A 17,760-nucleotide genomic window follows, 5' to 3' on the forward strand; every position below is an offset into this window, starting at 1 on the left:
TTGATTCCCGGCGCTACCAGATTTTCTGATAAGCAGTGGGTCTGGAACGGGGTCCATTCAGCCTCGTGAGGATAATTGAGGAGCTATTTGAAGGAAATAGTCGCTCCGGTCTAGAAAACCGATATTAACGGCACTGGGAATCCGCTGTGCTGATCACGTGACATCCTCTATCCGCAAAAGTTGGCATTAACTTCGCCGACAAGCGGTGCTCGATCGGTCGGTATAGTTCGCTTGCGGACTACAGGCCACGGAGTTTGTTCGTATGTGCATAGGGGGGACAATTCTCCCGTATTTCCCGGAAACTCCCATATTACAGCTATTGTTTTTGGATCTTCCAAGCTCCCTACTGACCTTCTATTTCTCCCGTAATGTTCTTTACATTCAAAACGTCATAATAGCAACTCGTGCCAAAAGTAAACATGGACTTTGAACTTCTATTGTTTTTCCCGTTTGTCTTTAAATAACCAGGTATTTTCTCTCGCACTATATTTAGCGCTGAGGATCTACAATATTATCATAACCTAAATAGTCCATTAGAATGAAAAGCCTGGCGTTATTTGATAATTTTTAAAAATTGTCATTTATTTTCGGAAATAGAAAATTAAATGTCTCAGACACTGTAACACGCAAATATTCAGAGTTGGCGATGCTCAATAGAAAAAGACTGAGAGGAATGTAATATACAGAATTCCACTAGCGTTTTTCTTTACAGTTTATTAAACTTAAGGGCGACTGGTTCATTAATGGAATTACAGAGAAACGCAAAAGTGATAACTAAAAAACTAATTAATTCCATCGAAATGAACCCTTCTCGAGAAGCCAACATTTGTGCAGTGTCTGAACAAATTCCCAGCATTTTATGCAATCTGAAGATTCACTGCCTCTACCCTGAGCCAGATGAATCCAGTCTACACACCACAATCCTATAACATCCGTTTCAGTGAGCCTATCATCCTCTCATCTACGTTATTTTCTTAGCAGACTTCTGTATGTAGGCCTCTTCTCTCTCATGCGTGCTACATGCCTTTCAACCCTCTTGTCATTCTAGTAATATTTTGCAAAGGGTGTAAATTATGATCCTCCTCGTTATGCATTTTTCTCCAACACCTGTTAGTCCCCCCTCTTAGGCCCAAATGTTCTCGGCGTCCTCTTCTTAAACAACCTTAGTCTGTTCTTCTCCAAGTACAATTAGAATGCTCACGTCAAGGAGGGTGGGGTGAGCAGGGCATGTAGTACGAATGGGGGAGAAGCGGAATGCATATAGGATCTTGGTGGGAAAGCCAGAAGGAAAGAGACTACTGGGAAGACCAAGGAGTAGGTGGGTGGACAATATTAAAATGGATCTTAGAGATATGGAACGGTATGGATTGGATTGATCCGGCAGGATAGGGACCAGTGGACGGTTCTTGTGAACACGGTAATGAACCTTCGAGTTCCATAAAATGCTGGGAAATTCTTGAGTAGTAAAATATGGTCACGAGTCCCAAGGGACTCGGACCCAAGAAAGACTGCGCTGTCAAGGACCAGCAGCATATACAAAAGACAGACCTGTCCACTAGTCAGAGAGGGCACCACACAAAATCAAGACTGTAACTGTCAAACAGTAATAAATATCTGATCTGCGGCTCGAAACCAAGACTTTTTTTATTATTATTACTAGCTGTGCCCGGCCACGCCTTGCTGTGGCTCAGTCTGCCCGTTCTTCCCCAGTTTGATTTGCAATTACTCGACGCATTGCTTCCGCTCCGCGAGTACGACGACCTAAGCTTTTTCTTCTGCGAGGCATTATTTGGATGAACTAAAGCAACTAAAGCAACTGTTATTGCATAGGAAATGCTAGCACAGAACACCTTGTAGAAGTGTTTGGTTTCATCCGTCGTTACGCAACGGAACCTCAATTCCTGTGCAATGGCCCACTGTTATTGTGTTTCCATGGAAGTATACTTTCCGGTTTCATCCGTTGTTACGCAACGGAATCTATGCAACGGTCTGTTCTAGCGTTACTATGGAAACGACTCCTGGATTTCGAACATGTCACATACCGACGAAATATTTCAAATCAAACGCAGATCAATCGACACAGCTCAATCCCACCGCCAATTGCACCGAAAAATAAGGAGAACAGTTAAGAAAACGAAATGAAAAACAATGAAAAATAAACTATACTCACGAAATAACGTAACTTCCACGCACGTCTCGGATTCAGCGAATAAGTTATTGAACGCTCACTTTTACACCAGCCAGTACAATTATTATCACGTCCAGTATCACCGAAAAACTCTTCGGAGCCGGACTATTATAACCCGGTTTCGGACGCAATAGAGGGCACTTTCGCTCAGGGTTCCATTTCACGTGTTCTGTGCTCATTGCCGCAGAAATGCATTATTTCCGCTGTTTCAACAGTTCGTTCCCACGGTTATTCCTAGGCAACGATCTGTTTCAACAGTTCGTTGCCACGGTTATTCCTAGGCAACGATCTGTTGGTATTCGATGGACGACGTATAACACGTTACAGTATATTAATATTCAGAACAATTAATACTTTAACAACCAACCAACCAACCTGTCACAGGTGTGCCATGTATATATAAACGCGCGTGTTCGAATGCAACGTTCTGCCAAAATTTCGAAGCGATCGGTGAAGAACTTTCGGAGATCTTCGACCAGAGCCAAACCAACGGTTACGTTTTTATTTATATACACTAGCTGTACCCGGCTACGCGTTGCTGTGGCTCAGTCTAACAAAATATTTCAATTCAAACGCAGATCAATCGACATAGCTCAATCCCACCGCCAATTGCACTGAAAAATAGTTAGTTAGTTATTGGAGAGGGTGGGTTTCCCCATGCACTGAGACCTGTATTGGTCCATGGTGCTTCCCTCTATGATTTCTACCAGTCTCTATATCCTACCGGTACTGGTGCTTACCATCAGTCCCACCCAGCCAGCGAGACCGGCTCTACTAGCTCAGAGGTATCTATAATGCTTCCCCCATCTACCAGAGGTATTAGAGAGTGCTGTTGGGCGGGAAACGTCCGTTATTTTGGCTCAGTGACCTCCTTTGGAGATATGAGGTTCTTTTACGTGCCGTAAAACTACATGGGACCCACGGCTTAAAGTCCCTCCCGGAGGACTTGTTCCCTGAATTTTTCTGCCCTTAAAAATTCGACGACCTCCGCCGGTTATTTGAAGCCGCGTACTACGAGTCTTGAGGTGGGAACGTTACCTCTAGACTACGGAGGCCGCTCACTGAAAAATAAGGAAAACAGTTAAGAAAACGAAATGAAAAACAATGAAAAATAAACTATACTCACGAAATGAACGCTATGGTAAACGATACAGCCCAATTCCAACGCAATGTCACACGAAATAATTAAATCAAAATGAAAATAAATCGAAACTGTTTATATTCAACGGTAGCTCTCCCAAGACTGACTCCTTCGGCGGTTACTTCCAGACTCTCTTCTGTATCCCTCGGCATCTGCCCCGAGACTGACTGCTGCTTGTCCAAGCTGGACTATTTATACCTCGGCGGATGCTATACAATGAGCGTTCTGTTGTCTATCACCGGGGAAACGCTTGGTTTAATCCGTTGTTACGCAACGGAGCCTCTTATCCTCGCATCTCCAGGGAAACGAGTTGTTTCGGCAATCCCTATGCAACGGCCCACTGTTATTGCGTTTCCATGGAAGTATACTGTGACATGTTGCGCAAAGCCGAGCCCCCCCCCCACACCAGCAGTGACGCGGCGGGTGAGTCAGCGCTCCCCTCCCACCCCTCAGCGGTAACGTAACGCTCGCGTAATAGGCGAGTAATCACCCCGCATCCTGGCAGCTATGCGCGGTGACGTCACGAGCGGAGCCGAAGAGAGCCGAGCGGAGCCGAAGATAGCCGAGCCCCCGCAACCTGGTAACTATGCAAGGCGAGTCAACAGCGGTGACGTAACAGGATGACGTGGCACTCATTACGCAACCGGCAAGCACTGCAGCTATATAGGTGAGCTGCACAGCTGGTACAAGTTCAGTCCTAATGTGGCTTCGAGTCAGTTGTACTGTACCAGTCGCCGAGTCGAGTTGTACTGAGTCAGTCAGTGAGTCCTGGAGCTACCGCCGAGTTAGCCAGCAACTAGTCAGTTGTATTGTGGCATTTGGAGTGTACTAATTGTGATACTGCAGATAGCAGTAATCGTAAATCTGTAATTTGGGTGATTGTATGAGCGAATGTGAAATAAAATTCGCTATATAAAATACGGCGTGAAGTTATTTGTCGCGATATACGCCCGATACGCGACAATACTTTCCGGGTTCACCTGTTGTTACGCAACGGAACGTCTTATCCTTTAATCTCCGGGGAAACGCGTTTGTTGTTTCGGCAATTCCTATGCAACTGTTATTGCGTTTCCATGGAAGTATACTTTCCGGATTCACGCGTGGCCGGGTATAGCTAGTAGGTATACAAAAACATGCGCGCATTCGAATGCAACGTTGTGTCAAAATTTCAAAGCAATCGGTGAAGAACTTTCGGAGATTTAAGACGACTAACAAACGAACATTTACTTTTCGGGTTCACGCGTGGCCGGGTATAGCTAGTAGGTATACAAAAACATGCGCGCATTCGAATGCAACGTTGTGTCAAAATTTCAAAGCAATCGGTGAAGAACTTTCGGAGATCTTCGAGGATTAACAAACCAACATTTACGTTTTTATTTATGTAGATTATTGGAGGGGGTGGGTTTCCCCATGCACCGCAACCAGTTGTTGATCTATTGTACGTCCCCCTTTGATATTCTACCAGTCTCCATACCCTACCGGTACTGGTGCGTGCTATCAGCCCCGTTGAGCCAACGAGGTCGGCCCTCGGTACCTTGATACTTCCCCCATCTACCAGAGGCGTTGGAAACTATTTGGGCGGGAAATTGTTGCCTAATTTAGCTCAGAGGTCTCCTAGAGACATGAGGTTCTTTTACGTGCCGTAAATCTATGACACGGGACACACGGCTTACAGTCCCTCCCAGAGGACTTGTTCCCTGAATTTTTCCGCCCTTAAAAACCAAGACTTACTGACTGACTGACCGTCAGTCACAATGTGACTTTGGTGTAGACAGAAGTCAGTGGTTAGCCAGCACGGAGAGATGGACAGTTCTACATACTAGTGAGAGTTGTTAACACGAAAAGATAGTTTTACATTCTAGTGAGAGTTGTTAACACGAATGGACAGCATTCTAGTGAGAGTTGTTAACACGAATGGACAGTTCTACATTCTAGTGAGAGTTGTAAACATGAAAGAACCGATTATGAAAGGATTTGTTCAACATTTTGTGTTATAATTACGTTGTGCGGCGTTGCAGAATAAAGTAACATCACAAGAATACACCCCTCAAGGTCTTGTTTCACGACAGATGCAGTGCAGTGCCAGCATTGTGGCCACATCTGGATCCAGTGCAAACAGCCTCCAAGATGTGTTTGGTGCTGAGGTGGCCACCATCACTGAGTGCTCAGAGAGGAAATATCCAGAGCAGCAGACACAGAGGGTGCATTTGACTTTCTATTTGTAGAAACCTGGTACCAAGTGGCCTGCTAGCAGAAAGGTTTGATAACATGACATGCACTTCTTGGTGTACTTATTTCACTACAGATGGCAGCACTGCAGTGTGATTTTTCATCAATCACTCACAGAGAAGTGACTTGAAATTTTCACAACCAAGGGATTTTGACACTTCAGTCATAACATAATGTGTTTATGGTTTGTGGGCTTGATAATCTGTGCACTTGTTGCATAAAAGGATTTTTCATTTATCTGTGGAACTAGGGTAAAGGTAAAATTGTCCCTGCGCTTAACTGATTAACCACTAAGCCATGAAGGCATATGGGAAAGTGGATGTATAGTTTCACATTTTCTTGGCCTCAGCACTAGCTGCAGGTGAGTGATGGAACTAGGGTAGGGAAACATTATGGCAAATGTATGAAGATACAGTAATACACCCCCTCGTTGGTGTCTCCACCTTATCGTGGTGAGAGCTATACCAGCGGGAGCATAGCTACTGGCAGGGCCTCCCTTGCTGGACAGGTGAAAGGGTAGGCATCAGCCGAAGACAGACACCAAAAACCAAAAACTGATGCCAGAAGCAGCGTCATCATCAGCAGCGACTTGAAGCACAGAGCAAATGATGCTCGAGATGGTTCAAGTTCGTATAGCAACAGGCATGACCAGAGTGGTTTGAACAGCTGCTGTACTGCGATGTGGAAAGCAAATGGAAAAACTACCACACTATCACTTTTCCTGGATAGTCTCTTTCCAAAAACAGAAGATCACATTAAGTGGAGGAACTGTTTTGGAAGAGACTGTGGACCTGTCATCTGACAGATTACTGATGAATGAATGAACAGTAATACTCATTAAGTTTTCACTGAATCAGAAATACAACACTGACCAAAATTAATGAATCATGTTACAAGGTTGTTCAGCAATAACTGTTGTTAAAACGATTAATGAATCCTGTTATTTATTAAGGTGGAATCTCATGTACTGAAAATCTAATGTACCTGAGAATTCCTCTAGCAGGAATGAGTAACTGATATTTTTTGCTTATCTAAGATTCCTGTACAGTATTTGTATTTCAATATCCATGTATTTAGTAGTACTGTTACTCCAGACATTCATCCTACACAGACATTACATACCAGAATTCATAAATACTACCTTGTGCACTTTTAAGGTAACCTATACAACTCTCTCTCCCTTTAACACACACACCTGCTGTGTATGTTTACATTTTAACACAATGGTACAGAATGGTAGGTTACTGTCTTACCAACTGATGCTAATGTCTACATTATGTGGCTTCCTAAATTTGAGGCACTGTTTTTCGCGCATAACACACACCACATTTATACATGGTGATGAAGTTACATCTGACACTGTGTCACAAAATATGTATCCTACAAACAGCATTCCCTGATGTGCTCATCTATACACAATGATCCAAGGGTATGTGTAGCAGGTATGGCAACAGGAACACAACGGCTACAGCATGGCACCCAAACCGTTTATGCTGGGGAAACCATTCACAGCAGCATACAAACCAGAGACCTCACTGACAAAGGAGATTGCAGAACCACTACAGCCAGCACTGATTGTAAAATGGTTATCTTCATAGCCACAAAGCAGCAGATCATGATTCATTTCATTAATTAGTAAAAAGCAATTCCACCTAATTTTCCCCTACAGGTGAACAAGAACTGTGTGTCAGTCAAGAATAATATAATTCTGGCAAGGTGGTGAATGCCACAGCTTTCAAACATAAGCAGACAGCTACAAGATCATGGCTTCTTCTATGGCTGGCCTGCAAGTGCTTGTTATCAATACCCCTTCCTCCAAGTCTTTTAACAACAAATGATGTCTACATCTCTCAGGAGGCATTATGACACCATGTTGTTATTATCATGTGACTAATAACAGTTATAATGAACTTTATATGGGCAGGAAAAACTTAACTATTCAATGAGGTCACACAATTTCTCTGCCCACTTTGAATACCAGGCAAAAATATGAGTATTATTTTCTCATTACCTAATCACGTGACATCCATCTTTTTCATGCCGCTTTGCTGGGTACTTCACTCATCAACCTATATTTTCACTTGCACCACAAAGGAATGGAAATTCTTGTTTATCTCTCTCACAGTACCATCCACTAAACTGTTACCGGCTGTTCACCACATGCTTACATTGTCTGTCACTGCATTAAGAAAGCATTTTCAGTTCATAATTCAGCACACTTGAGTCCAGAAAACCGAGATTAACGGCCATGGGGATCTGTTGTGCTGACCACGCAACACCCTCTATCCACAAAAGTTGGCACCAACTTCTCCTACATGCACCTCACTCAGTCAGTATAGTTCACTTGCGGACTACAGGCCATGGAGTTTAATTCAGCACACTCACCCGAGATGCAAAACAATGGGAATACTAAAATAATGGATGTCCAGATGGGTTGGACATGCAGCAAACAGGAGAGAAGTAAAAAATGTATTTTAAACCTATGTGGGAAATTTTTATAGTAAAAAGCCACATTGAACAATAGCATAAAGATGAAGGAATAATAATTGACTGAAAGGTCATCACTGTGATGTGTATCTGTTATACCCATAATCTCAGGAAAAAGAGACTGATTGCTGTGAGAATATCAAACAAGAAAATTACTGACCAACATTCCAATTTATCATATATAATCATAAGCTCTAAACTTGTAACTTATCCTGTATAAGATATTGTGGCATGCAGATCTGTTGCTAGACAATGCCCACAACACAGACACATGCACACTGTGAAATCACACAACAGTACGTGGTCATCACGTGACATGTTTCTTGCACATGTGGTGACATCAGACAACAGTGGTGGGTAGCTATCACGTGATATGTGTTTAAGATGATGTGCTGTCTGTCCCTCGGCCATATAAGTGAGTGACAAAATTCAGCTGGGTTGCAGTGAGAGCTACGAGAGAGAAATTGTAGTGGTGGAATCACAAGAAGAGATCAAACTATAAGTGACAGTGAGTGTGTGTGGCAGTCCTGAGTTCTGAGTTACGAGAGAGAAATAGTACTGGCAGAAGCACGCGAATCGGAACCAAGATTACAGAAGAATACAGGAGGTCAGCCTCTGAGGATTTAAAGTGTGACTGGAAGATATTATGTGTAATATTTGTAGTAATTTAAAGTGACAGTTTCTGTGTTGAGATCCGTTGCTAGGAGACAACTAGTGAAGACAGATAATCCTAGTGCGTGTGCAACAGTGAACTGCAAACTGTGTAAATCAGTGATAGTGCTGTACTGCCTGTATTTAAGTGTAATTAAGAGAGAGTGTGTGTGTGTGTAACTGAAATGTTATTAAACCCAAGCATCCAAACTAGAACCTGTCATTCTGTTATGCATACCACCCTACATGTGACAGTATCTTCCACACATTCAGACTCTTCTCTGATGTGATTAATATGAAATGTGATACACTTTATTCACAGCTATACACATAAAGATCACAAACTAAATTACCTTCTGAAACATTGAAATATGTTCATCTGTCATTCTTTCTTTCCTTAACTGAAGGCTGAAACCAGAATCGGACAAAATCAACCTTGATATCAACTGACTGCTTCTTATGAAACTTGTATGATGCTGGCAGGTCAAACCTCAGTTCTGCCAAAACCTGAGCTCTGACACCCCAGTCAGCAGCTTTAAGAAAGATATGCTCTCTAGTGGATGTCTTATGTAAAGAATACACAGATGTAGTAGCTAAATCAAGGGAGGCACGGAGGAACTTCATGTCCATACCACGATTATGCTTCGTTCCAAATGGCGGATTCATAATAACAGTATCAAACTGTTTCTTCCAGCAGATGGGCAGACATTTAGCTATGTCACACTGTACGGCATCCACATTACTTAATTCAAATTCACTGACATTACTGCGAAATACTGACAAGGCATCAATGTCTATGTCAAATCCTATACAAAATCCAGCTCCTAGCATTGCTGCTCCAACTGATAAAGTTCCACATCCACAACCTAAATCTGCAATTAATTTACCTTCAATGTCATGAAATGATGACTGGATTGTGTGTAACATCCGAGCTCCAATATGAGGCATTGTAGCATACTGCTCCAGGTGCACTTTGGGGTTTTCAAAAATGTCAACTTCCTGCAGGTATTCTTCCAGAACCTTAAGCTTTATACTTGCCATATCGTCTCTTGATGCGTATCACCACTATTTAATATCAAATCGTGGAAGAACTGGCAATATAAGGTTTCCAAATGATGAATCTTGAGTGACAAAATATCCAAAAGACAGACTGTGTGCATGCTGTAGGGCAGCTCTTTGGGAAGATGACATCATGTGTGCTTCAGGGGACATGAACGCAGGCTGTCAAACAAATAAAACTTTCCTATTTTAAAGGTTTGCGACAATGAGAATGGCTCTACTTCTGCTTTGGGTGATTGGTTACCTTTATGTCTGCAGATATTTTTATGTTTTTAATTATGATATTAATGGTAGATTTGGAACTGATCCCAGAACCCTTTGAATGCTAAACCTACATGGTAATCACTGGACTACCAAAAGCTTCCTGGCAGTTAGCATGGAAGTTTTAAGTGTCTCCTGATTTTCTGATTGCTACCAATATCATACATGAAAAGTGTGAAAAGTCTGTCAGTCACCAGTCACCCGAAGAAGGGATAAGAGCTAACTTATAAAATAATGCTTATATTAGATACATTTCTAACAACAGACAATGTTCAACACAACTGTGGTGTAACAATTAACTTTGTAGTACTTTACCTAACAATGAATTTCTACAGTAATGTTTTAATATTTATTTCCGGACCATACACAGAGGGGTTCATTCCTTCATTTTCAACCTTATTACTGCAGGATCCCATACAGCGGGCAGCTTCTCTCAGATAAGGCTAGAACATGCTACCACATGATCTAACTGGAGGCTTCTCAACAACTTTCCAAAAACAAAAATGGACACACAGCAAGTGTTGGAACTCCTGCTGGCCAGGATGGAGTCCATGTAAAAAAAGATGGATGTCAGACACAAGAAAATTATGGCCGAAATGAGAGCCTGGCGAGAAAAGATGGATGCCAGCCACAAGGAGATGGTGGCTGAAGTCAAACCTGAAAGAGACATAAAGACGATGGCCTGCCGAGAAACAATGGAGGCACATCTGGAAGAGGAAAAAGAGCCAACCTCAGTGGACATGAAACCTGAGGTGGCACAAAATGAAGAGGTCCCCATAGAGAATGCCATTGGGGTATACATTCTGTGTAGGATATGAGGTTCTTCTAATAGTAGTGGCTATGAAGAGGTACAATGCTGAGTAGCTCACAGAAAGTCACCGGAGCACACAGCATTACATCCCTCAAGACACAACATTCTGATACTGTCATTTCTAGAAAAAGCGATCTCGAATTCGATTTGTGAAGTGTGGGTTATTTCTGTAGATTTTCTATTTCAGGTTTCCCCAAAGTCACACTTTCTTACTTACTTACTTACTTACTTACTTATGGAGCTGAGCCTTTCTTGAGGAGAAGCGAAATCTCCAACTACTCAAGAATTTCCCAGCATTTTATGGAACCCGAAGGTTCATTACCGTGTTCACAAGAGCCCTCCACTAGTCCCTATCCTGAGCTAGATCAATCCAATCCATACCATCCCATCCTATCTCTCTAAGATCAATTTTAATATTGTATACCCACCTATGCCTTGGTCTTCCCAGTGGTCTCTTTCCTTCTGGCTTTCCCACCAATATCCTATATGCATTCCTCATCTCCCCCATTTGTGCTACATGCCCTGACCATCTTATTCTCCTTGACTTGGTCATTCTAATTATATCTGGAGAAAAGTACAAGTTATGAAGCTCCTCAATATGCAGTTTTCTCCAACCTCCTGTCACTTCATCCTTCTTTGGTCCAAACATTCTCCTCAACACCCTGTTCTCAAACACCCTCAGTCTATGTTCCTCCCTTAATGTCAGAAACCAAGCTTCACACCCATACAGAACCACAAGCAAAATTTTACCTTAGGTCATTTATCCATGGAATCCGTCCAGGTCTGAGGTTTCTTGAGAATTTTTGTAACAAGTTTATTTTTTACAGTGAGGAGTTGTTAGCCCCACACCCAACCCCCAAGTTGGAGGACCACCCCTTGGTTGGCTGTTGGCTACTGCTTATTTAATGTATTCACAGCTTCCCTTCAAAACTGGAGGGCATCTCCTCCATCCGCAACCTGAGGACGCACCATGCCGTGGTGACAGGGGACCCACCTAACATGGATTCTGATCATACAGCATTATTATATAAATTAAAAATACAAAATAAATTTCTAAATACAAAACTAAAGAAATATTTCAACTAATTACCCTATGCAGTATAGTACCCTTTCTGTTCTCCAAACCTTACCGTAACTACCTCCTTTCCATAGCTTACAAAGCTTGAGAAAGGATAACTGCACAGTCCCATTACACAGTATCTACAGTTCTGTGTATATTACATTCTGCCACTGACATGTTCATGTCATTCTCTGCAAATTCTGCAAACATATGGTTTGCATATTATAACTACATTACTTATTAATACAATGAAATTCCACTACCTATAAATATCAAAAGTTGTTCATGTGCTTAACTAACTAAGCATTACACCATGAAGGCATATGGGGGAGTGGATGTATAGATCCGCATTTTCTTGACCTCAGCACTAGTTGGAGGTGAGTGGTCAGCTACACACCACAGTTGCTTTACCACCGTGAAAGAGCCCCTGGTACCCATAATATAAGAAGTTGGGTGAACCCCAGAGCCAGTCTGGACAACATGGAGAAGAGGAAATTCTTGACCCTACTGGGACTCAAACTCCGACCTCTCGGTCGTCCAGCCGTAGCCAGTTGCTATGCCAACTGTGCTGTCCAGGCTCCTATACATATACATATATATTTATATATAAAACTTAAAAATATCAAACTGAATTTAAAAACTCAATCAGTGTTGCATATACACCATTTTACGTTCCCTACTGATCAGTGTGATAACTGTGGGTTGTCAGCCATGCATTGTCCCCTTATCCTGGAATGCTGTTGGGACATAAAACTGTCTCATATTTGGGTGCCACTGGTATGTTGAAAAGAAAAAACAATAAAATGTTAATTATTCAAATAATGTCAACATTTTCTTTTAATTTTTGTATTCACCAATGATAAAGGGGGAGGGGGATGGATGATATTACAAAACAAAGAACTCTGTGATTTGTGCAGTTATCCTGGTATCGAAAGAGTAGTCTCAATGGGCTGTATATGGAACTCAGTCAAAAATAATAAAGAATGCATACACAGTATTGCTACAAAAACTTTCTGGATAGCAACCAATTTTAATTACCAAAAAAAATGGCAGCGTATTAAAATTATTCTCAGGGACATGATCTGAAGTGGCATGACCAGTGGGTGGGCCTTTGTATTAACTGTGCTGAATCTACTATTGCTAGAGTTACCTTCTCCCTCAAACAATCCCAAAATGGCACACTTGTTATTTTCAATAACAAATCTGATAAGCCTAAAACAACCACAGAACTTCAACAAACGACAGTGTCCCAAACTCAGTTTCTGTTAATAATATATTTTTTTAATTTTATGATACTCTAAAGTAACTATGGTTACTGTTATGTAGCATGAAATCAAGTAACAAAAACATATATTTTTGGACTGCATTATTAGTATAAATATTTTGTACCTTACAAATTCACTGATACCTTAATGAGTAACTATAAACTGACACCTACCATGGTAACAGCTGTTCCCACAGCAGATAGGGAAGGAGCTATGGTAGGAGAATTGAGGCTTGGTGCCACCCCTTGCTTCAGAATTTGCTGTTTTTTTAGTTGTATCTCTTCTAATATTTTGCGATTAGCAAGTTCTGTTGGGGAAACATTTAAATATATTACATAAAAACATAGTTTTAAGTACATATAACAAATTGTACAATAAAAACAAAAACTACTGCACAGTTTCCATGTCCTATCATCTGTCATGATGATGAATCACTATATGGTGTACGAAGAAAGTTTAATAATGGCTATACATTTGTTGAAATAAATCTGTCAGGAAAAGCAGACTCCCATGGTCCACAAAACAAAAGTGAGGAGTGTTACTCAGTACAAGTTTGGGGTCACCTTCATACTCCATTTTATTAAACCAGAAAACTTCAAATGTTTCTTCACAATTCTACAGCTATTACTGTTTCAATCTTCAAGAATAAGATAATACACAGAACTAATGAAGCCTCATATTCATGCCATCACCTCCCATTATACAGGAACCTTGTGGACCAGAAATTCTGTAACTCCAACCACAGATAGGTATATTTTGATTTTTAATTATGACTCTTTGATGGCTACTGCAGATATAATGCAACTTCTTGTTTGTTAAAGGCTGGAAAGTTCCGATCCTAGATTACGCTTTCACCGTTTATTTTCAAAACATGCATTGCTAATATAATTATGTAAAAGAAATGTACACAAATTACAATAATTAAAATCGCAATGAAATTTCTGGTGTTGCTACAAACAAAACCAACAAAATGTGTCGTTAACTGAGAGTTCCTGAAACAAAACCTACGTAACTCAATTTTCTGGGATGAAACTATTCGCAAAACACCTCTTTTAATTAACAGACCCTCGAAAGATATGTTTAAGGCCAAATGCATTATGTGCATTCTGAAATAACACATCAATCTCAGCCAGCAAAAGCGTGAAAGTTACTTGCTTCTCTATCCTCCCAAAAGAAAATATAACCTTACTTCTAATGTGAACATAAGTTCGTCATTTTTAGGTTAGGAACATTACCTTGACGGGCGCTTGGTGGCTGGAATGCCATTAAGTTGATTTCCTCTATACTATTAATATATGTATTGATTCCTGAGTATTTATCCACTTGTTTGGTATTTCATACACTATTCTGTGATACTCTTGTTGTGATTAATGTGGTAGCTAATGTACATTTGTCACGTGCGGAAACCACACTCATCAAACGCCGCCATGGTTTCATTTAATTAACAACGTAGCCCCTCCTCCGGTACATTATCTTCCAACGATTAAATCTAATCGTTAAATACCGCAACACATACGCGTGGATTTCGTACGTATATGAAATAACAATTTTAGAAATATCACTATAAAAATAAGTCAATATGAATAAAAACCAGACCGCGTCTGTGGTCTAGTGGTCACAGTTCCTGCCTACAGACCCTGATTTCCCGATTTGATTCCCGGCACTACCAAATTTTCTGAGAAATTGTGGGTCTGGAACGGGCTACACTCAGACTCGTGAGGATAGTTGAGGGGCTATTTCAAGTAAATAGCGGCTCCGGTCTAGAAAACCGAAATTAACGGGGATCCTTGCACTGACCACGTCACACCCTCTATCCGCAAAAGTTGGCACTAAATTCGCCGACAAGTGGTAGTCGCTTGGTCGGTATAGTTCGCTTGTGGACTACAGGCCACAGAGTTTCTCTCATGCTCTCATGCACTCAAGAATGGCACGTGACTGTAAAGACCGGTAACTACCAAAACTGCAACCAGCTGCAAGAATCAAATTAAGCTGAATAGTATTTAACCATCTTATATAGACTGAGCTCTTTGCAGCTTATGCATGACATGAAACAAGTTTACGTTTCACACAAATCGCCATGAGTTTCCTATCTGTATCTAAATCATCGATAACAGTCGTGTCCCTCGTGTCTTCAGTAGTTTAGTGTGTTGTGATGGATTGATATAAATAGCAGTGAGATACATAACAGGATGCAAAATACATAGAAAGATGGTTCATACAAGCAGCATATATAATTATAAAAACGTTAAACATAAATTACTGCACTGAAATTAAAATATAGTATATTTCAACAAGTCGTGCCTACACCACAAACTAATCCAAAAATATAAAGGAAAAAGTAAAGTTGTCCCTGTGCTTAACAACTTAAGCACTACACCATGAAGGCACGTTTTCTTGACCTTAGCACTAGCTGGAGGTGAGTGGTCAGCCTCACGCTCCTGCTGCTCTACCCCAGTAGAGCCCCAGTACCCATTGTATAGGAGGCTCGGTGGGCCCCACAGCCAGTCTGGATGATGTGGAGAAAATTCTTAACCCTACAGGGACATGAACTCTGACCCCTTGGTCATCCAGCCTGTAGCTAGTCGCTATACTGACTACGGCATCACCAGCTGCATATTCAAAACATGCATGTATAAAAACAAAAAAAAAAAAAACAGCAAACACATCAATGCTGGTACAAAGAATGCATATAAAGAACGAAATAAAATAATATAAAAAACATACCATATACATGACAAGTCATCATCTGAAACCAAAAACCCTCAATACTTACAGCCTTAATAAAAGCAGAATCTACCAACTAGAATGCAACAAGCATCAACTGAAATAAATAGGAATAACAGAAGTTTAGGAGCACGTTTTAAGGAACATATCCAGGCAGTAGGAACTAATAAATTTGCACAACATAGATACACAACACACATGACATGATAGAAGAAACAATCCAATTAGGGAACTGTCCCCTTGTCTTCAACTATACATACGAAAGCCTCTTCTACAGGGCCAGGGTATCTTTCGATGAAGTAAGACAAGTAAAGGAAGCACAGGATCACAACAAGGAATTAAAAAAAAAAAATTACAGTAAATATTTTGCCATGCATGGCTCAAAAATGGAGAACACACCATCTGCAGGATTTGCATCAATATAAGTGATGGTAATAGCTGGAAATTCTGGATAGTTAAGATAGCATCTACGTTCACAGTGGAAGCACTAGCAATTGGTGAAACCTCAGAAAACATCGAAAAAATAGATCTGGAGCAAAATTTTGTGACTTTCTCAGACTTGGAAAGCATGCTAAAAGGAATTAGTAACACATCTACAATGAACAACACGTCACACATTACTCAGTTGCTTCCAGATAAAATAGAAAGACTGGAATCACAAGGGGAAAAAGAACAATATTACTTGATCACAGGGCACTGTGGAGTTGAAGTTAATGAGACAGCTGACTTGGAAGCAAAGAAAGGCAGAGAAAGTCAACTACTATTACCAGTGGCAAATTTAAAGTTCAGAGGAAAAAGAAAGGAAAAGAGGAACCTCAAACTTTCTGTCAAAACACCAACAGGGACAGAGGAGATAGCTACTTTAAAAGGTACTGCAGGAATGAATCGTCTCCGTGGTTCCGTGACATGACCATATAAGAGCAGTCCACTCAAGTCTTAAAACAAGCTTAAGTATATTTAACATTGTGTCCATGGCTGAATTCGAATGGGATGATGGGCTGCAAACAGAGGAACATATCTTCTTGGACTGTAAACTGTATAAGGACCAAAGGGCAACAGGATTGGACATTTTGCCTGAGAACAGTAAAAAAGAATATCCAGTTAGTGACAGAGCACTTAGGGCTAGAGCAAAAACAATTTGTGCAAGGAGTCTGTTACTTCATAAACAAAATTCCTAAACTGACTGAAAAAGGAAAACAAGTAAATGTACAAAATATTAACAGTATATTCTTAGAGTTAAGAGATATGTTCAAAACTCAAAGGGTAATTGCTATGACAGAATAAGATGTTTATGACTGCACTACAGAGGGCTGGATGAGCATGCCTTATGCCTTTTTTCTATGTACATTTATTTTTTCAATATAAAACAATTACAAGACTGGGCTGATTGTGACACTATTGATGCAAGACATATGACATCATGTAGCCCAGAGCTCAGTCCCCAAGAGTGTGAACTGTTACCCCACCTATCACCCCCTCCCTCTAAGCAAAGTACGTGTAACACTGAAATAATCTTACATTAATGAGGCATTTATTTTGTGTCTTCTTCATGTAATTTTCATGAATGGCTGCATGGTGATTGCAACACAGCCATATTTCATTCACTTGTTCTCATTATCAAAACATGTCTCACTCATACATGGTCATCCTCAGGTACACCTTATGCCTTTAAGCTGTTTCATTGCATTGTCACATATTAGGGGTAAGCATGAATAATTGTTATAACTGCAGATGTTACGTAACATTGCACAAGACATCTATGGAGAACCGGCTAGAAAGGGTAGGCAGTGGCTATGGCTTACCTCATGACACCCACTCAGAATGAAACATGATATGTTACTGCAAACTAGCATGTTCTGTAACACACTTCTTGATTGGTTCAGC

General features: G+C 40.9%; 1 protein-coding gene across 1 annotated transcript; it reads right to left on the reverse strand.

Annotated features, from left to right (window-relative positions):
- Positions 1-8,978: 8,978 nt before the first annotated feature.
- On the reverse strand, positions 8,979-14,805 carry LOC111871467 (methyltransferase-like protein 5). Its single transcript, XM_023864615.2, is given in 3 exon segments — positions 8,979-9,917; positions 13,326-13,459; positions 14,388-14,805. Coding segments are annotated over 3 exon segments (1,011 nt in total). The 5' UTR covers positions 14,419-14,805; the 3' UTR covers positions 8,979-9,071.
- Between the last annotated feature and the right edge of the window lie 2,955 nt (positions 14,806-17,760).

The sequence above is a fragment of the Cryptotermes secundus genome, unplaced genomic scaffold (genome assembly GCF_002891405.2).
Source record: "Cryptotermes secundus unplaced genomic scaffold, Csec_1.0 scaffold465, whole genome shotgun sequence".
In the NCBI taxonomy this organism is placed as follows: Eukaryota; Metazoa; Arthropoda; class Insecta; order Blattodea; family Kalotermitidae; genus Cryptotermes; species Cryptotermes secundus.